The sequence below is a fragment of the Coregonus lavaretus genome (genome assembly GCF_964263955.1).
Source record: "Coregonus lavaretus genome assembly, chromosome: 3".
NCBI classification, from domain to species: domain Eukaryota; kingdom Metazoa; phylum Chordata; class Actinopteri; order Salmoniformes; family Salmonidae; genus Coregonus; species Coregonus lavaretus.
The window spans coordinates 33,759,651-33,780,170 of record NC_139990.1 but is presented as its reverse complement, the minus strand read 5'-3'; the positions used below and the strand labels follow the sequence as shown (position 1 = coordinate 33,780,170).

General features: G+C 47.7%; 1 protein-coding gene across 2 annotated transcripts in view; it reads right to left on the bottom strand.

Moving 5' to 3' along the window:
• Nucleotides 1-8,721: 8,721 nt before the first annotated feature.
• Nucleotides 8,722-20,520, bottom strand: part of cgnb (cingulin b) — a 64,081-nt gene continuing 52,282 nt past the window's right edge. For both annotated transcript variants that reach the window (XM_084158713.1, XM_084158714.1), the window contains 12 exons: nucleotides 20,253-20,373; nucleotides 16,507-16,719; nucleotides 16,320-16,406; nucleotides 15,793-16,041; nucleotides 15,446-15,616; nucleotides 14,926-15,087; nucleotides 14,583-14,672; nucleotides 14,366-14,449; nucleotides 14,120-14,238; nucleotides 13,834-13,942; nucleotides 12,164-12,324; nucleotides 8,722-10,274 (listed from right to left, as the gene is read on the bottom strand). In XM_084158713.1, the coding sequence (XP_084014839.1) occupies nucleotides 10,142-10,274; nucleotides 12,164-12,324; nucleotides 13,834-13,942; nucleotides 14,120-14,238; nucleotides 14,366-14,449; nucleotides 14,583-14,672; nucleotides 14,926-15,087; nucleotides 15,446-15,616; nucleotides 15,793-16,041; nucleotides 16,320-16,406; nucleotides 16,507-16,719; nucleotides 20,253-20,373 (1,699 nt within the window). In that variant the 3' untranslated portion in view covers nucleotides 8,722-10,141. The remainder of the gene's footprint in view (nucleotides 10,275-12,163; nucleotides 12,325-13,833; nucleotides 13,943-14,119; nucleotides 14,239-14,365; nucleotides 14,450-14,582; nucleotides 14,673-14,925; nucleotides 15,088-15,445; nucleotides 15,617-15,792; nucleotides 16,042-16,319; nucleotides 16,407-16,506; nucleotides 16,720-20,252; nucleotides 20,374-20,520) is intronic.

Below are 20,520 nucleotides of genomic sequence, written 5' to 3'. Positions count from 1 at the left end.
AATGTGAAACTCAAATACACAACTTTCATAAAACAATAAAGACTAGGAGTCAAGCTAAAGTTTGATGCTTGCTGTAATACATATTGCACTTGTAAATACTACAATAGTTATCTGTACACACACACCTTTAGGCACAACATGGGGGGGTCTACATCCACAATGGATAAAGTAGATCTTTGTTATTACACACATTACAAGTATCTCTACAAGCAGGTATAGCCCATGAAGTAATGCTGACTGTGGGATGAATCTATCTACCTGGGAGAACAGGGAGGAAGAGATCACATGCAGAAAACACAAACAGCCTCAGAACAGCACTCTTGCCCAGAGCCAAATTCTTCACTTTCATCATGATTAGGTAGTTCTGTCTTAATAATGTATCCCTCTGGAAAGTTTACCTGAGACAGGAGCCAGGAACAACTCAATCTGGTTGTGTTGCAAATGGCACCCTATTTCCTACATAGTGCACTACTTTTGACCAGAACCCTATGGGTATACTATGTAGGGAATAGGGTGTCATTTACGGAGATTTGTATAAACCTTGCTACGTGTCGAGAGTCGGGACGAGACAGACAGGCAGGGTTTCTCAGCCAGTCGAAATCATGAATCAGCTGGCATCGTTTTTATGGATACATACTGTAGCGACCCGCACAGACAGCTGTGTGTTATGTGTTAGGCTAGTAGATGGTTGTGTTGTACCTACCAGTACCCAGTGTTCGCGGGGTCCGACATGTCAATCAACCTGCTATCTGCCAATCACGGGAATGCCTGGAGTGTTCTGATGCCGGGCATCCTGGCGGTTGGCGGAGTGGCGTGGAGGGGGGTTGGGCAGGGGGATGGAGCATTGGAAGTTAAGACCAGGTTTAGCTTTTGTTCTCTCTTTTTTACGTCTGGGCTTCACAAGAGAAGGTCACGATTGGCTTGTGGGTTATCTTTCATTTATTTGGCGTGGGCTACGGCCAAACAGTAGCCTGTGTAAAGTTGGTTTAATAAACCGTCCATTCGTAAATTCAATCCTCTGTCTGGACAGTTGTTCTTTTATGATCTAGTCAGGTCATTACATTGGTGTCAGAAGTAAAAACGTTGATAAAAGTTAGCCAGCTAGCTAGCTGACTTCTGTGGCTAGCTACCGTAGGTGAGAACGGGGGTTGAAGATGCTTCGAGGGAATCCGAAAGTGAAGGTGGAGGTAGGGGACGATTATGGCCAAGGAGGTGCGTGTGCATGGACGTCGGGGGTTCTGGCTGAGGAGATCGCCAGGGCATCGGAGCCCAGAGGCCGCTTGAGGGAGGACGTTAGAGTGATGGCGGCTGAAGCGGGCATGAGTGCTTCGTCGACTGTGTTCCGCGCAGATTCTGGTGGGCGGACCGAAGGGGTGACGTCGACGCGGCGGGACGAGGAATCTGGGGCTCAGGATGTAAACAAACATGGCGGCGCCCAGTTCCCGGCTGCGTCCGTATCCGTTAAGACCCCGAAGTATTCCGGTAAGGCGGATTGGGAAGCTTTTCATGCTCAGTTTGAACTGTTAGCTCATTTTAGGGGGTGGTCGGATGAAGATAGGGCACTGCAGTTGGCTTTATGCCTCACGGATGAAGCTCTGGCCTGTTTGATATTGATTAGCCCCGAGGACAGACGTGATTATGGTGCTTTAGTGGGAGCACTGAGGAGGCGCTATGGACAGTGTGTACAGCCCGGGCTACTGCGCTCCGAACTGAGTAATAGACGCAGGCAGCCTGGAGAGCCTCTACGGGTGCTAGCTAATGACATTGAGAGCCTCTCTCGGCGGGCATATGCTCACATGCCCCCCTCCGTGCAGAGCGAGCTAGCACGGGACCAGTTCATACAGGCGCTCTCTCCTACGGAGCTGCGCATACAGACCCAGCTGGCTCATCCTGAGTCATTGCAGGTAGCCTTGGAGATGGCTTTGGAGAGGGAGCTGGTGTGGGCTGGGGCTTCAGCTGGGGCTTTGGTGGGGGTGCAGGGAGACAGACCCTCTGTGCGAGCTGGGGGGCAGAGCAGCCCGGAGCCGGAAAAGCCTGCATGGGTGGCTGAAATGACAGAACTCATTCGTGCTGTGTCGCTACAGGCGGCACGAAACACACGCCCTGGTCCCAGGGTCTGCTGGGGTTGTGGCCAGCCAGGCCATCTGCGCCGAGATTGCCCCATGTCCCCCAGAGCTCAGGGAAACGGCTCGGGGTCCGCATAGACCGGGTAGTGCGGACCCCTGGCTTTCTATCCCAACCACCATCTTCTTCAGGAGGAGCCCACCGGCACAGACGGGGAAGCAAGGCTCCACTTCCCCCAGAAGCAGACGAGGGCAAGCGGATGGAGCCTGTTGTTGTGGTGGGCCGGACCTGTGTTGGGGACTTTTGTCATGTCCCTGTCACTGTGGAGGGGGTGCCCTGCTCCGCCCTGGTGGACACTGGGTCCACAGTAACCCTGGTGAGGCCAGATATTGTGCCAGGTTGGACTCAGTGTGAGCCTACAACTGTGCAGCGCCGCACAGTCACAGGTGAGCTGGCACCCATGAAAGGGAAGGGAATAATGACTCTGACAGTAGGGGGCAGGACTGTGCGTCATCCTGTGTGGGTGGCGGCTGTGCAGGACCCTTGTATCCTGGGGTTGGACTTTCTTAGGAGCACAGGCTGCCAGTTAGACCTAAATAGGGGCACACTGAGCTTCCAGGGAGGGCCGGAGGTCACCATGGCCCCTAATGTCACATTCACTCAACCCAACAAACCCTTTACTCCAACAGTTAAAGCAGCAGAGACTCATGGCTGCCCCCCCTCCCCCACATCTGGGTGTGACTTTTCCCCAGCCCCCCTGTCACCTACGGCGTTGCGTTACATTCCCCCAGCTACCTCCACGACACAGTCCTCTGTGAGCCCGGGCCGCGCCCCCCCAGCCCAGCTACCCCAGATGGGAGGGGAGAGGACACTGTCTGCAGTGAGGGAGATATGGGGGAGGAACTGTGTTGGTCTTGACCCCGAGCAGCAGGAACGGTTGAGGCAGTTGCTATTTGAATTCAGAGACAGCTTTGCGCTGAGTGAGGAAGAGGTGGGTCAGACTCATCTGGTGCAGCATGAGATCGACACAGGTGATGCTCGACCTATCAAGATGCGTCCCCGCCGTATCCCGCTGGCACGCCAGGAGGCGGCAGACAAGGCTGTGTTGGAGATGCAGCGGGCAGACTTCATTGAGCCCTCAGACAGCCCCTGGGCGGCGCCAGTCGTCATGGTTCCGAAGAAGGGGGGCAAGCTGAGGTTCTGTGCGGACTACAGGCGGCTGAATGAGGTAACCAGGAAGGACTCATACCCCATACCACGTATCGATGAGTCGCTGGACCTGGTTAGGGGGTCCTCCTGGTTCTCCTCACTAGACCTCCGCAGTGGCTACTGGCAGGTGCCCCTCTCCCCAGAGGCCAGAGCCAAAACTGCGTTCTCCACTAACAGAGGACACTGGCAGTTCAAGGTCCTGTGCTTTGGCCTGTGCAACGCTCCAGCTACTTTTGAGCGATTGATGGACAGGGTGCTGGATGGCATCCCCCGACAGCAGTGTCTGGTATACCTCGATGACATCCTGGCCCATGGCAGCTCCTTCCAGTCAGCCCTGGGGGCGCTACGGTGTGTGCTGGAGAGGGTGGCTGCCGCAGGTCTGAAGTTCCACCCCGAGAAGTGCCACTTCATGAGGAGAGAGGTCAATCAATCAATTTTATTTTATATAGCCCTTCTTACATCAGCTAATATCTCGAAGTGCTGTACAGAAACCCAGCCTAAAACCCCAAACAGCTAGTAATGCAGGTGTAGAAGCACGGTGGCTAGGAAAAACTCCCTAGAAAGGCGAAAACCTAGGAAGAAACCTAGAGAGGAACCAGGCTATGAGGGGTGGCCAGTCCTCTTCTGGCTGTGCCGGGTGGAGATTATAACAGAACCATGCCAAGATGTTCAAAAATGTTCATAAGTGACAAGCATGGTCAAATAATAATCAGGAATAAATCTCAGTTGGCTTTTCATAGCCGATCATTAAGAGTTTAAAACAGCAGGTCTGGGACAGGTAGGGGTTCCATAACCGCAGGCAGAACAGTTGAAACTGGAATAGCAGCAAGGCCAGGCGGACTGGGGACAGCAAGGAGTCACCACGGCCGGTAGTCCCGACGTATGGTCCTAGGGCTCAGGTCTCTCAGTTGGCTTTTCATAGCCGATCATTAAGAGTTGAAAACAGCAGGTCTGGGACAGGTAGGGGTTTCGTAGCCGCAGGCAGAACAGTTGAAACTGGAATAGCAGCAAGGCCAGGCGGACTGGGGACAGCAAGGTGTCATCATGCCCGGTAGTCCTGACGTATGGTCCTAGGGCTCAGGTTCTCAGAGAGAAAGAGAGAACGAGAGAATTAGAGAGAGCATACTTAAATTCACACAGGACACTGGATAAGACAGGAGAAGTACTCCAGGTATAACCAACTAACCCCAGCCCCCCGACACATAAACTACTGCAGCATAAATACTGGAGGCTGAGACAGGAGCGGTCCGGAGACACTGTGGCCCCATCCGAAGAAACCCCCGGACAGGGCCAAACAGGAAGGATATAACCCCACCCACTCCGCCAAAGCACAGCCCCCGCACCACTAGAGGGATATCCCCAACCACCAACTTACAATCCTGAGACAGGGCCGAGTATAGCCCACAGAGGTCTCCACCACAGCACAAACCAAGGGGGGGTCCTTCTTGGGCCACCGAGTGGGGAAGGAGGGGATCAGCACCATGGAGGACAAGGTAGCGGCTGTCAGAGACTGGCCCACCCCCACCGACCAGCGTCAGCTGAAGAGCTTCCTGGGCCTGGCCTCGTACTACAGGAGGTTTGTACGGGGCTTCTCAAGCGTTGCTGCTCCACTGAACCGCCTGCTGCCGAAGGACAAGGCTTTCACTTGGACAGTGGAGTGTGAGGAGGCGTTCAACACCCTCAAACGTGCACTGATCGAGGCCCCCGTGCTCGCCCCCCCTGACCTCACATTGCCCTTTATCCTGGACACAGACGCGAGCAATGTGGGCATGGGTGGGGTGCTGGCCCAGGTGGGGCCAGAGGGGGAGAGAGCGGTGGCGTACTTCAGCAAAACATTTGACAAACATGAGCGCCGCTACTGTGTCACCCGGCGGGAGCTCTTGGCTGTTGTGGCTTCCGTCAAACACTTCAAGTACTACCTGGGTGGTCTGCCCTTTACTGTAAGGACTGACCACTCTGCTCTCCAGTGGCTCATGTCTTTCAGAGAGCCAGAGGGGCAGGTGGCACGCTGGTTGGAGGAGCTTCAGCCGTATGACTTCACGGTGGTGCACAGGGCAGGGGCACGCCACTCCAACGCCGACGCCATGTCCCGTCGGCCCTGTACTGCAGACGGCTGCCGCCACTGTGAACGGAGAGAGGGACGGGAGAGAGAGCTGTGTGCAGAGGAGGGGGTCTGTGCCACAGTGTGTCGGGCGAGCGGGCCTGTCTGCTGTGAGCTGCAGACTGTCGACGTGGCTGAATGGGGGCAGCAGCAGGGACGGGACACAGACCTACAGCCAGTGCTACAGTGGGTAGAGGCGCAGGTGAGGCCACCATGGGAAGAGGTGACAGCGCTCTCACTCGCGACCAAAGGGTTGTGGTCAAAGTTTGAGCGACTGCGGCTGGCTGATGGCGTGTTACAGCGGGCATGGAAGGAGTCAGCTACGGGGGAGGAGAGGTGGCAGGTGGTGGTCCCAAAAGCATTGCGGGAGGCTGTGCTCCAGAGTACTCATGGGGGGGTGGGGACTGGACACTTTGGGGTCACAAAAACACTGCGCCGCCTCCGTCAGGGCTTTTACTGGGGGCAGCACAAGAGGGATGTGGAAGACTTTTGCCGCCGCTGTGACAACTGCACAGCGAGAAAGGGCCCCCCAGGCCGCTCTCATGCTCAGCTCCAACAGTTCCCAGTGGGGGCTCCCATGGAGAGGGTGGGAGTGGATGTAGTTGGGCCGTTCCCCACCACAGACAGTGGAAACCGCTGGGTGCTCACGGCCATGGACTATTTCACAAAGTGGCCCGAGGCCTATGCTCTGCCTGACCAGGAGGCAGAGACCATCGTCGACGCCCTGACAGCGGGGATGTTCAGCAGGTTTGGAGCTGCAGAGTCCATCCACAGCGACCAAGGCAGAAACTTTGAGTCCCGTGTGTTCGCCACCATGTGTGAGAGGCTGGGTATGCACAAGACCCGCACTACTCCTCTCCATCCTCAAAGTGATGGCCTTGTGGAGCGCTTCAACAAAACGCTTGGACAGCAGCTGGCCATCGTCTCTTCCAAACACCAGCATGACTGGGACAAGCACCTGCCTATGGTCCTCATGCCATGCCGCTCCGCTGTCCAAGACTCCACCTCCTGCACGCCTGCCCTCCTCATGCTGGGGAGAGAGATCCGTACCCCTGCGGAGATGGCGTTTGGTCGGCCCCTGGATAGCCCTCATGTTTCCCCGGGGCCGGAGTATGCCCGGAGACTCCAGGACCGCCTGGAGACAGCCCACACCTTCGCCAGAGAGCAGCTGCTGAATGCAGGTGTGAGGCAGAAGAGGAACTATGACGTGCACACCCGGGGAAGGCACTTTGTGGCTGGGGAGCTGGTCTGGGTCTACAGCCCGCTAAGGAAAAAAGGCAGATGCCCCAAGTTGGACAGTCACTGGGTGGGACCCTGCAGTGTCCTGGAGAGGGTAGGGGAGGCTGTTTACCGGGTGCAGCTTCCTCCCAGGGGGAGAAAGGTGACACTGCACCGGGACAGGTTAGCCCCATATAGAGGGGCCTCTTCTCCCCAAACCCCAGGAACCCCCACAATTCCCCTCTCTGGCAATGACATTCTCCAGGCACCCACCCCCAGGTGCCGCAGACAAGGCTCCAGACAGCCCACTCCCCCTGTGTCACCGCGTGGTTCCCCAGAGCCACGGACTGTATTACCCATTCCCGCTTCCTTGTCCCCCATGTCCTTGCCTTCATCCCCTGGTTCCCAGAGGGGCACTCTGCGGCCATCACAGCCACGCAGGCAAAGGAGACCTCCGGGTCGCTTCAGAGACTTTGTTTGTTCCCTCGGGGACGAGGGACTTTGTGGTGGGGGGGCTGTGTAGCGACCCGCACAGACAGCTGTGTGTTATGTGTTAGGCTAGTAGATGGTTGTGTTGTACCTACCAGTACCCAGTGTTCGCGGGGTCCGACATGTCAATCAACCTGCTATCTGCCAATCACGGGAATGCCTGGAGTGTTCTGATGCCGGGCATCCTGGCGGTTGGCGGAGTGGCGTGGAGGGGGGTTGGGCAGGGGGATGGAGCATTGGAAGTTAAGACCAGGTTTAGCTTTTGTTCTCTCTTTTTTACGTCTGGGCTTCACAAGAGAAGGTCACGATTGGCTTGTGGGTTATCTTTCATTTATTTGGCGTGGGCTACGGCCAAACAGTAGCCTGTGTAAAGTTGGTTTAATAAACCGTCCATTCGTAAATTCAATCCTCTGTCTGGACAGTTGTTCTTTTATGATCTAGTCAGGTCATTACAATACAAAGAAATGTAAATTGAAAAAAGGTAAAACGAAACTAAGTACAGCTAGTTTGCAGTCTTTCCTGCTTCAGTTTGAAGTTGTGTTTGCTGTGTTGTTGGCTAGCTCCTCTGAACAACAGTGTCCTGACGAGTGAGCACATTTTCTATGCCAGGCGAAATCACGCCCCATTAGCATTATTGTTATGGTTGTATCCAAAGAAATGTCTCTAGAAAACAGCTTCAACAAATGCAGCTACTTTTTGACTTGACCAAGTTAGCAAGCAAGGGGTAAGAACGTTGCCATGGAACATTTAGAACGAACGACTGGATCGCGTCTCTAGCAACCAAACCGATTGAACCAGCTGGCTTCGGTAGCAACCCTAGATATGTGTCCGGACTATAGAATGAAATAGTATGAATATATTAATTAAAATAACGTTAGTGAAAATGTCAATCATTATTTGAATATGTTGGTAACCCGTTGTATAAAAGTGGTAATGCCCTCGAAGCCGGTGTTTGGAGGATATATTGGCACGGTTTGTCGGCCCTCGACTTCGTGTGCGTTCGTAAATTCACTCTGGCTATCTACTCCGATTTCAGATCACTCTCGTCTGTGTGCCAGAGCGCAGAATAATTTAATTTACGAACGCTCAACACCCGTTGAATATGGCCGGTGTCAGTAAACATCAGCAAAAACGCGTAATTCAATTGTTGCTAGCAGCACTGTCACCAACGCTCTGGATAACATAAAAACTGCCTAACCAGCGCTGCTGGGCGAGTAAAATGGTAAGAGTGAGGTGTGCTCTCATTTGTGTCTGGGAGTTTCTAGCAAGCTAGCCAACCCAGTTAGCTTGGGTGCATGACTGCGGTTGTGAGGTCAGAACGCTCAGATCAACCCTACTCCTCGGCCAGAGCGTCCAGTGTGCCCTCTGAACGCTCCGAGAGCAAAACGCTCTGAATTTACGAACGCCCAGAGCGCACTCTGGCACTCCAGATTGAATTTACGAACACATCTTTCGTCTCGGGCCTAACACCACCCATGCCAATATCCTCCAAACACCGGCTTCGAGGGCATTATCACTTAAAGGCAAACTGGTGAGAGTTTTTCATGGTCACGGATAGTTTAGGAACTCTGATTCACTGGAGCCATCTCTATTAAATTGGTTATACTTTATGGAAAAATAACTTATGGTCACATCCACACTTCATATTTATACAAGGTCCAACATTTATTTGAAATACCAAAGTGTCAAAATGCTGGTAAACCTCGAGCAGATTTCTACCACTTATCAAATATTACAATAAACATCATAACCTGGGCAAAGTTGCCCCAGAAAGACATCTGAAAACGACCACATTCAAAGTTAAAATCTCAGCAAATGTACTTAAGTGAGAAGTTAATTGTACATTCACTAAAAAGGCAGGCAGGCGTAATGAGAAGAAATGTACCATTGCACTTCCTGTCATATTATTCCTCTGTTGATAGGAAAGCAGATTCAAGCACTGACAAGTTACTCTTGAAATAATTTGCAGCTGCATCTGAAGGAAACGACAATAGTAGCAACTACAGCATCAGTAGAAATAAATAACCACAACAATTACAGTAATAATTAAGGCATTCGAGCGAAAACATTTGCACAGACCAGCAAGATAAATACTTTAAAAATACAATAAGGAACAGGATAGAGAAAGGCTATTAAGAATGGTGGGAGGTAATAGAAAGAACAGATGAAGTGGGATTCACCCACGATACAAACCATTGTCCATGTAGCTAGCTGATTGTCATACATTTTTTATGTATACAGCAGGAAAAGTAGGAAAGTGTAAGCCCCAGAAAAGTATACAGCCCTTTGTCACAGTACAGTCCAAAGTAAAAATAACCACAAAGAATACCAAAACCAAAGTAAGGTGAATGTGAGCACCTGCATCTACCACTTGAAGTCACTGTACAATAAAGTACAGCTTAACATGCCCAAGTAAATACAACAATATTGTACAGAAAATAACTCAACCGTTAAACGTAAGTGACTAATATGTTTGCCACCTTTTGGTTTGAGAGTAGCATGTATCAGAAGGGAGAGTGCGTGTGTGTGAACACGTATGTGCATGTGAAAATGCTTGCCAAGAATTTCAACTATGTACTGCATTGAAACTCTATTTCTGCTGTGTTAATATCCCACCACAATAGTCATCAGTGTAAAGGTGCTGTAAAACACTCAAGCAAGTATTCTTATAAAACATCAAAGTCAAGTTGAGGCACAGCAAAACCCTGTGATTCCAAGCGTATGAGTGTATCCCAAATGGCACCCTATTCCCTATACAGTGCACTACATTTGAACAGAGTTCTTTGGGCCCTTGGCTTAGTCAATCTACAAAAGATCTCATATTTCATATTTTAACCGACAAAATAAAATAAGAAATGATGGTGCCAGGATGACAGTTGATTGTACTGGCAACCAACCTCCTTTGACACAGCAATGTAGTTCTCATAAAACCAGAAAAATAACTGCAAGTCAATTTCATAGTGCTTGGCATGTTAGCTACTTCATGTCGAGTCCTGAGTACGTCCCTCTAACCAGCTATATCTCAATCTATTCATTTACTATATGAAATAATATCTCTCCCTAGCAGTTGGTGGTATGTAATTGTCCCTCAGTGAGGATGGAGGTGATGTTGTTGTCGTAAAAACCGTCCTCGTCCTCGGAGCTGAGGTTGGAGGAGCCCAGGACGGGTCGACGCGTCTGATACACCTTCCGCCTGAGAGAGGAAACAAGACATGGTTGTCATCACCTCATTGACTGTAGTTGTTACTAAAAGGCACACACAGTTCCTACTGAACGTACTGGTATTTCAGTGTTTTGTTGTTGTTCCCTGAACCATTCCAATGTCTGCTAATGCATTTCAATAGAGGACTAAAACAAGAAATAGGTATTTCTACATTTTAGCAGGTTTGAGCAGTGTGCTGAGTGATATTGAAGCACCACCTGCTGGTACTGAGGGGTTTGACAACACTGGTGAAGGTGTCTGTTTACAGGAGTGTGGTTTATAATACATAACCATATCTGGTATAACTGGTATGACAAGATGCAACTCTGTACAGAACAGTCATATAGAGGGCGTGGGATACTAGAGAATATATTTGGTGTATACTGCTAGTATGTACTGTAGATATATATTTGTCAGAGGGGGAACTCACTTTAGTTCAATCTCCAGTGCTCTGACTTTTGCCTGCAGATACTAGGGAATATGTTATGTTTGTGTGCGCGTGTGTTATATATATAACATTACCAGTCCAAAGTTTGGACACACCTACTCATTCCAGGGTTTTTCTTTATTTTCACTATTTTCTTCATTGTAGAATAATAGTGAAGACATCAAAACTATGAAATAACACATATGGAATCATGTAGTTACCAAAAAAGTGTTAAACAAATCAAAATATATTTTATATTTGAGATTCTTCAATGTAGCCACCCTTTGCCTTGACAGCTTTGCACACTCTTGGCATTCTCTCAATCAGCTTCATGGAGGTAGTCACCTGTAATGGATATCAATTAACAGGAATTTATTTCCTTCTTAATGCTTTTGAGCCAATCAGTTGTGTTGTGACAAGGTAGGGGTGGTATACAGAAGATAGCCCTATTTGGTAAAAGACCATATTAATGCAAGAACAGCTCAAATAAGCAAAGAGAAACGACAGTCCATCATTACTTTAAGACAAGGTCAGTCAATACGGACAATTTCAATGACTTAAAGTTTCTTCAAGTGTAGTCGCAAAAACCATCAAGAGCTATGATGAAACTGGCTCTCATGAGGACCGCCACAGGAAAGGAAGACCCAGAGTTACCTCTGCTGCAGAGGATAAGTTCATTAGAGTTATCAGCCTCAGAAATTGCAGCCCAAATAAATGCTTCACAGAGTTAAAGTCACAGATACATCTCAACATCAACTGTTCAGAGGAGACTGCGTGAATCAGGTCTTCATGGTCGAATTGCTGCAAAGAAACCACTACTAAAGGACACCAATAAGAAAAAGAGACTTGCTTGGGCCAAGAAACACAAGCAATGGACATTAGATCGGTGGAAATCTGTCCTTTGGTCTGATGAGTCCAAATTTGAGATCTTTAGTTCCAACCGCCGTGTCTTTGTGAGACACAGAGTAGGTGAACGGATGATCTCTGCATGTGTGGTTCCCACCATGAAGCATGGAGGAGGAGGTGTGATGGTGTGGCGGTGCTTTGCTGGTAACACTGTCTGTGATTTATTTAGAATTCAAGGCACACTTAACCAGCATGGCTACCACAGCATTCTGCAGCGTGAAGGAAAAGCAGCCAACAAGTGCTCAGCATATGTGGGAACTCCTTCAAGACTGTTGGAAAAGCATTCCTCATGAAGCTGGTTGAGAGAATGCCAAGAGTGTGCAAATCTGTCATCAAGGCAAAGGGTGGCTACTTTGAAGAATCTAAAATATATTTGTTTAACACTTTTTTGGTTACTACATGATTCCATATGTGCTATTTCAAAGTTTTGATCTCTTCACTATTATTCTACAATGTAGAAAATAGTAAAAATAAAGAAAAACCCTTGAATGAGTAGTAGGTGTGTCCAAACTTTTGATTGACAGGTACTGTATATCAGGGAACTCACTTCTCAGACTCCAGTGCTGTGACTTTGGCTTGCAGTGCCTCCTGCAGCTCCTGCTGCTCCTCCAGGTCCCTAAGAGACTTCCTGCGGACCCCCTCCAGTCGTTCCACCTCGCCCTCGCTCTCGTCCAGCTGACGCTTCAGGGCCTTCACACGCAGGGACAGCTGGGGACAAAGAGGGGGACAGGGGGTTAGGATACTGTAGCACCTAGATGTCAGGATACTGTCACACAGGAGCACAAGGGAGCAAGGAAAGGTAAAAGGTCAGCAGGACACAGCAAGTCAGCTATTAAATGCATAGAAAAGGCAATGTCCTGAGGAAAATGTGTGCTTGCTTGACTTGAAGTATTTATGGTAGTGAAGTGTGTAGTTGTACAGTGTGAGGAAACAATAGGAATTTCCACCAAAAACCACCTAATTCTCTGTCATTACATTCATTTTCATGTTATAGTATGCATACTGTACACAGTACATTCATATGTAAGAGATAATCAATGAGGGGTTATGCGTACTCTGGAAAATAATGAACGACGTGGAAGGTGTGCTCCATGACGCGCTAGCTTTCAAAAGCAGCTCAAACATATAGTAGAACATGTAAGAACTATAGCCATTGAATTCTACCGTGCAAATATACTGTGCGTTATAGGGAAATAATGCACGCTCAAGAATGCCCTTCAAGCCAATCAGAAACAAGTATTCAACAATGCCATGGTATAAATTAATAATAATAAATGCCATTTAGCAGACACTTTTATCCAAAGCAACTTAGTCACAGGTGTATACATTTTACGTAATGGTGTCCAAGGAATCAAACCCACTATCCTGGCGTTGCAAGCGCCATGCTCTACCAACTGAGCTACAGAGGACCACCAGTATCCATTAACAAGTACCTGGTCTAGTTGCTCAGCGTGCTGGTTCCTCTCAAACCATTGTACATGAAGCTGATTGTCATAAATATCTGATGTATACAGCAGGAAGAGTAGGAAAGTGTAAGCCCCAGAAAAGTATACAGCCCTTTGTCACAGTACAAAGTAAAAATAACCACAAAGAATACCAAAACCAAAGTAAGGTGGATGTGAGCACCTGCAGCTACCACTTGAAGCCACAGTATGATAAAGTACAGCTTAACATGCCCAAGTAGATACAACAACATTGTACAGAAAATAACTCAACCGTTAAACATACGTGACCAATACGTTTGCCACTTTTTGGTTTGAGAGTAGCATGTATCAGAAGGTAGAGTGCGTGTGTGTGAACACGTATGTGCATGTGAAGAAGCTTGCCAATAATTCAAACTATGTACTGCATTGAAAACACCATTTCTGCTGTGTTAATATCCCACCAAAATAGTCATCAGTGTAAAGGTGCTGAAAATCGAATTCAACAACGATAATAATGTTTTCAATTCGACTTTTGCTTTCAAAAGCAGCTCAAACATAGAACATGTAAGAACTATAGCCATTGAATTTTACTGTGTGTTATAGGGAACAAATGCACGCTTTAGAATGCCCTTCAAGCCAATCAGAACTCTTTTATCCAAAGCAACTTAAAGTTATGCGTGTATACACTTTACGTACTGGTGGTCCCGGGAATCGAAACCACAATCCTGGCGTTGCAAATGCCATTCTCTACCAACTGAGCTACAGAGGACCACCAGTATCTATTAACATCTACCTGGTCTCGTTGCTCAGCGTGCTGGTTCCTCTCCTGGTCCAGAGTGACGATTATGTCCTTCAGCTTCCTCTCTACTCTCCTCTGGGAGGCCTGGATACTCAGCTTCTCTCTGAACATGGAGACATATCATTACACACAATATTCATACTATTCAGATTAACCATAGTATCCACAAAGCCAGGACTACTGCTAGTCAATATTATGGTGCTTGGCATGTTAGTACTTGATGTAGTGTCCAGAGTACTTGAGCAGTTACTATACTTAGCTATTGTGTGCATGTACACACCTCTCTTCACTGTGTAGCCTCTCCTCCAGCTCCTGTATTTTGACCTCTAACAAAGTGATTCCAGCGGAGGGACGAGACTGTGTCTCCATGTCTGCCACACGGGACCTCAACTCCTTCACCTGAGGAGAGAGAGTTGGCATATCAAGATGTGTTTGAGCAAAAACTATTTTGAGGGTGATGACATACTCTTAGAATTAGGCATTTTCTGTTAAATAAATGTTAGGATATGAAAAGTGAAGTCTGTACCTGTCTCTCCAGGACACTCTTGTCCATTTCTAGGTCGTGTACGGTTGAGCGCTCCTTCATCAGGTCTCCACGCAGCTGGTCAATCTGAGAGAGAAAGGAGGAGGAGGAGGAGAGAATACGCAAACATTCTGAGAGACTTAGTCTGTATGGAAATCAGTCCCTGCTTGTGCGTATTCAAGTGTGTGTGTGTGTGTGTGTGTCTATTGAAGTACAATACCTGTTCTCGACTGCGTGCAACACGATCATTGAGAAGCTCCACGCTGCTCTTCTCCTCATCCAATTCAATTTCCATCGTCTTCACTTTGTCCTGACACACAAACACACATCCATCCATGTTGTAAACAAATGAGTTTGACCATGTCTTTTCAACCTATCCTCTCCTCCCAATATCATATACTCCATCCTGATATCCCAATGCAAGAAGTCTTTCATATACAATTCCCAAAGATCTCAGAAGAACCCTTGACCTCTAACCTCAAGTTCTCACACACAGTATTTCCACACCTATAATTCACCCCAAAATCTTTGACATTTAAAGGTCATGACCTTTGACCACTCACCTCCAGGCCTCTGAGCTCTCTGTTGCGGTCCGTCTGAGCGCTCCTCTCGGAGTCCAGTTCGCTCTCCAGATGTTTGAGGCGGCTGCTGAGCAGGTCTCTCTCCAGCTGGGCGCTGTCCCTCTCCTCACCACACACCAGCAGCTCTTTCTTCAAACGAGACACCTGGACCACGGAACAGGGGGATGGAGTCAGTGGTTTGATATTTGGAAAGGGGACATAATATCCCCAATATATTGAAAGTCATGCAAGGATCGCCTCAAGTTTGTCTCATTAACTGTGTCTCACTTCATACCGTATCTTTTTATTTTCTTCCTTCTCTTCCCTCAATCCTTTTACTCCTTTCTCGCTCTACAGTACACCTGTAAACTATCTTTCTCTCCACTGATCTCACTCCTCCCTTCTTTCTCTGTACCTGAACACCATCTTTCTGTCCTTTCCTTTCCCTCCCTCACCTTTTCCTGCAGTTTCTTCAGGTTGGCCTGGGCCCTCTACAGTTCAGCCAGTCCACACACTCACTCACCTCTTCCTGCAGTGTCTTCAGGTTGGCCTGGGCCCTCTGCAGTTCAGCCAGTCGGTCTTTGCCCTGCCGCTGGGCATCCTGTAGGTCTCTCCTGGAGCGCTCCCTGTACTCATCCATCTGGCTCTGCAGGGCCTGCACCGACTGACGGGAGTCCCCCAGCATCACCTCCATCTGACGGGTAGAGGAGAAGGGGTGGGTGGAAAGGGGATGGATGAGAAGGATGGGGTGATCTTTGTTAATTCAGCTTTAAAGCAATCCAAAATCCATACCAGGGCAGTAGAATAAAATACATAAAAAAGCAGATGCACGCACATACGCAAAGCCGCAGCCGCACGCACCACACACACCTCCTTGCTAATCTTCTCCAGGGCCCGGTCTAGCAGTCTCTTCTGCTCCTCCAGGTCACTCTTGCCCCTGCGCAGCGCGTCTCTCTCCAGATCTCTCTCCTCCAGCCGTTGGCCCAGCTCGTCCCTGTCCTTGCCCAGACGGGAGGCTCCTCGCCTGGCTTCCTCCAGCTGGCACCTCAGGGAGCGGTTCTCATCTTCCAGGGCCTGCTCAGCCTCCGAGCTCTGGGGCACGCTGGAGTGAAGCCTCGTCTGTGGAACAGAAAAATACCATATTTTTATTTAGGAGTATGTGTATTTAGGTATACCTTATATAGTATGTGATATTAATAACAGATACGTAATAACAGATCAGAGAGTTTATGTGACTCCATGCATTACTGTGTAGTAATTATGTGTCCTTTTCTAAAAATATAAAAGTCTCTCAATTGCATATGTGCCTAGAGGTGTAGCGTATGTTTGCTGTGTTACTCCTGTGTGTTTTTCGATAGCTATGCATGCATGTTGCGGCTTTGGTATGTGTATTTTACCATGCGAGTCAGTCTCTCTCTTAGCCTTGTGTTGGCTTCCTGAAGCTCCAGACTCCCCTGATCCAATGGTGAGGACCCACCTGACAACTAGAGAGCACGCGAGAGAGGTAAAAGAGATAAACTTCACATCCATGATCCATCCCACACTCAGTCAAAGTTTAGTTGTTTCAAGTTGATGACACCTCACCTGCTTTGCCTTCTCAAGTGCCATCTCGAGCTCATCTTTCTCCTGCCGTGATTGGTCCTTCAGCCTGTCAATCTCTGACCTCAGTTCAGACTCCCGCACTTGGCTAGCCCTCCTTAGGGCTTGAAGCTCCTCCTCCTTCTTGTTTAGCTCAACCTTTTGTCTGTCGAGCTCTGTGCGAGCCTGCTTGATATCGCCAAGACAACGCTGAAGATCCTTGGAAAAAAGCAAATCGTGACCAAGATGAATAAAGAGGATGAGGAACAGAATGTGTGCAACTGCCTTTTGCGCGTGTGTGTGTGTGTGTGTGTGTGTGTGTGTAGGACAGAATTAGTGAGATTGTGGGTGTATTTAATTGTGTACAGTGCCTTCACAAAGTATTCATACCCCTTGACTTATTCCACATTTTGTTGTGTTACAGCCTGAATTCAAAATTGATTAAATATATGTCTCACCCATCTACACACAATACCCCATAATGACATTTACATTTTAGTCATTTAGCAGACGCTCTTATCCAGAGCGACTTACAGTTAGTGAGTGTATACATTACTTTTTTATTTTTCATACTGGTCCCCCGTGTGAATCGAACCCACAACCCTGACGTTGCAAACGCCATGCTCTACCAACTGAGCTACATCCCTGCCGGCCATTCCCTCCCCTACCCTGGACGACGCTGGGCCAATTGTGCGCCGCCCCATGGGTCTCCCGGTCGTGGCCGGCTACGACAGAGTCTGGATTCGAATCAGGATCTCTAGTGGCACAGCTAGCACTGCGATGCAGTGCCTTAGACCACTGCGCCACTCAGGAGCTGTCAAAGTGAAAACACGTTAGAAATGTCAGCAAATGTATAGAAAATGAAATACAGAAATGTCTCATTTACATACGTATTCACACCCCAGAGTCAATACTTTATAGAAGCACCTTTGGTAGCGATTTCTGGGTAAGTCTCGAAGAGCTTTCCACACCTGGATTGTGTAACATTTGCCCATTATTCCTTTCAAAAGTCTTCAAGCTCTGTCAAATGTTGTTGTTGATCATTGCTAGACAACCATTTTCAGGTCTTGTAGATTTAAGTCAAAATTGTAACTTGGCCACTCAGGAACATTCACTGTGTTCTTGGTAAGCAACTCCAGTGTAGATTTGTCCTTGTGTTTCAGGTTATTGTCCTGCTGAAAGGTGAATTAATCTCCCGGTGTCTGTTGGAAAGCAGACTGAACCAGGTTTTCCTCTAGGATTTAGCCTTTTATTTTTATTTTTTATTTAACCAGGTAGGCCAGTTGAGAACAAGTTCTCATTTACAACTGCGACCTGGCCAAGATAAAGCAAAGCAATGCGATAAAAACAACAACAACACAGAGTTACATATGGGATAAACAAAAACGTACAGTCAATAACACAATAGAAAAATAGAAAATCTATATACAGTATGTGCAAATGTAGTAAGTTATGGAGGTAAGGTAATAAATAGGCCATAGTGCAAAATAATTATAATTTAGTATTAACACTGGAGTGATAGATGTGCAGAAGATGATGTGCAAATACAGATACTGGGGTGCAAATGAGCAAAATAAATAACAATATGGGGATGAGGTAGTTGGGTGGCCTAATTACAGATGGGCTGTGTACAGGTGCAGTGATCGGTAAGCTGCTCTGACAACTGATGCTTAAAGTTAGTGAGGGAGATAAGAGTCTCCAGCTTCAGAGACTTTTGCAGTTCGTTCCAGTCATTGGCAGCAGAGAACTGGAAGGAATGGCGGCCAAAGGAGGTGTTGGCTTTGGGGATGACCAGTGAGATATACCTGCTGGAGCGCAGACTACGGGTGGGTGTTGCTATGGTGACCAATGAGCTAAGATAAGGCGGGGATTTGCCTAGCAGTGATTTATAGATGACCTGGAGCCAGTGGGTTTGGCGACGAAAATGTAGTGAAGGCCAGCCAACAAGAGCGTACAGGTCACAATGGTGGGTAGTATATGGGGCTTTGGTGACAAAACGGATGGCACTGTGATAGACTACATCCAATTTGCTGAGTAGAGTGTTGGAGTCTATTTTGTAAATGACATCACTGAAGTCAAGGATCAGTAGGATAGTCAGTTTTACGAGGGCATGTTTGGCAGCATGAGTGAAGGAGGCTTTGTTGCGAAATAGGAAGCCGATTCTAGATTTAATTTTGGATTGGAGATACTTAATGTGAGTCTGGAAGGAGAGTTTACGGTCTAACCAGACACCTAGGTATTTGTAGTTGTCCACATATTCTAAGTCAGACCCGCCGAGAGTAGTGATTCTAGTCGGGCGGGCGGGTGCAAGCAGCGTTCGATTGAAGAGCATGCATTTAGTTTTACTAGCGTTTAAGAGCAGTTGGAGGCCACGGAAGGAGTGTTGTATGGCATTGAAGCTCATTTGGAGGTTTGTTAACACAGTGTCCAATGAAGGGCCAGATGTATACAAAATGGCGTTGTCTGCGTAGAGGTCGATCTGAGAGTCACCAGCAGCAAGCGCGACAACATTGATATACACAGAGAATAGAGTCGGCCCGAGAATTCAACCATGTGGCACCCCCATAGAGACTGACAGAGGTCCAGACAACAGGCCCTCCGATTTGACACATTGAACTCTGAGAAGTAGTTGGTGAACCAGGCGAGGCAGTCATTTGAGAAACCAAGGCTATTTAGTCTGCCAATAAAAGAATGCCTGTGCTTAGCTCCATTCCGTTTCTTTTTTATCCTGAAAAACTCCCCAGTCCATAATGATTACAAGCATATCCATAACATGATGCAGCCACCACTATGCTTGAAAATATGGAGAGTGGTACTCAGTAATGTGTTGTCTTGGATTTGCCCCAAACATAACACTTTGTATTTAGGACAAAAAGTGAATTGCTTTGCAGTATTACTTTAGTGCCCTGTTGCAAACAGGATGCATGTTTTGGAATATTTTATTCTGTACAGGCTTCCTTCTTTTCACTCTGTCAATTAGGTTAGTACTGTGGAGTAACTACAATGTTGTTGATCCATCTTCAGTTCTCTCCTATCACAGCCATTAAACTCTGTAACTGTTTTAAAGTCACCATTGGCCTCATGGTGAAATCCCTGAGCGGTTTCCTTCCTCTATGGCAACGGAGTTAGGAAGGATGCCTGTATCTTTGTAGTGACTGGGTGTATTGCTACACCATTCAAAGTGTAATTAATAACTTTACCATGCTCAAAGGTATATTCAATGTCTGCTTTTTTCATTTTTTCATCTACCAATAGGTGCCGTTCTTTGCGAGGTAAACCTCCCTGGTCTTTGTGGTTGAATCTGTGTTTAAAATTCGCTGCTCGACTGAGGGACCTTACAGATAATTGTATGTGTAGGGTGTGGAGATTAGGTAGTCATTCAAAATTCATGTTAAACACTATTATTGCACATGCAAGCTATTATGTGACTTGTTAAGCAAAATGTTACTCCTGAACTTATTTAGGCTCGCCATAACAATGGGGTTGAATACTTATTGACTCAAGACATTTCAGCTTTTCATTTTTAATTACTTTTTTAAAAATCCCCCAAAACATAATTCCACTTTGACATTATGGGGTATTGTGTGTAGGCCAGTGACAAAAAAAATCTCAATTTAATCCATTTTAAATTCCAGCTGTAACACAACAAAATGTGGAAAAAGTCTAGGGGTGTGAATACTTTCTGAAGGCACTATGTGTAAGAATGTGTGTATGCTTTATCTTTGTGACATTGTGACCATGAAGAAGCTTACCTCCGCATAAGAGTCTGCCTCGTCAAAGCCCGGCATCTGCTTCTTCATGGACATCAGTGAATCCTGAAGCTCCTTCAGCTCCCCCTCAAACTCTTCCTTCTCCAAACGTGCTCTCATAAGCCTACACAAACACAGCCAATAGTTATTAAACACACCGCATGTACGATAATCATGTGAACACTACAGCTAATGCACAACACAAACAAACAATGAACACTCTTTGAATCTACACACCATCACAAACCTGTTGCTATCTAAGACAAAACAC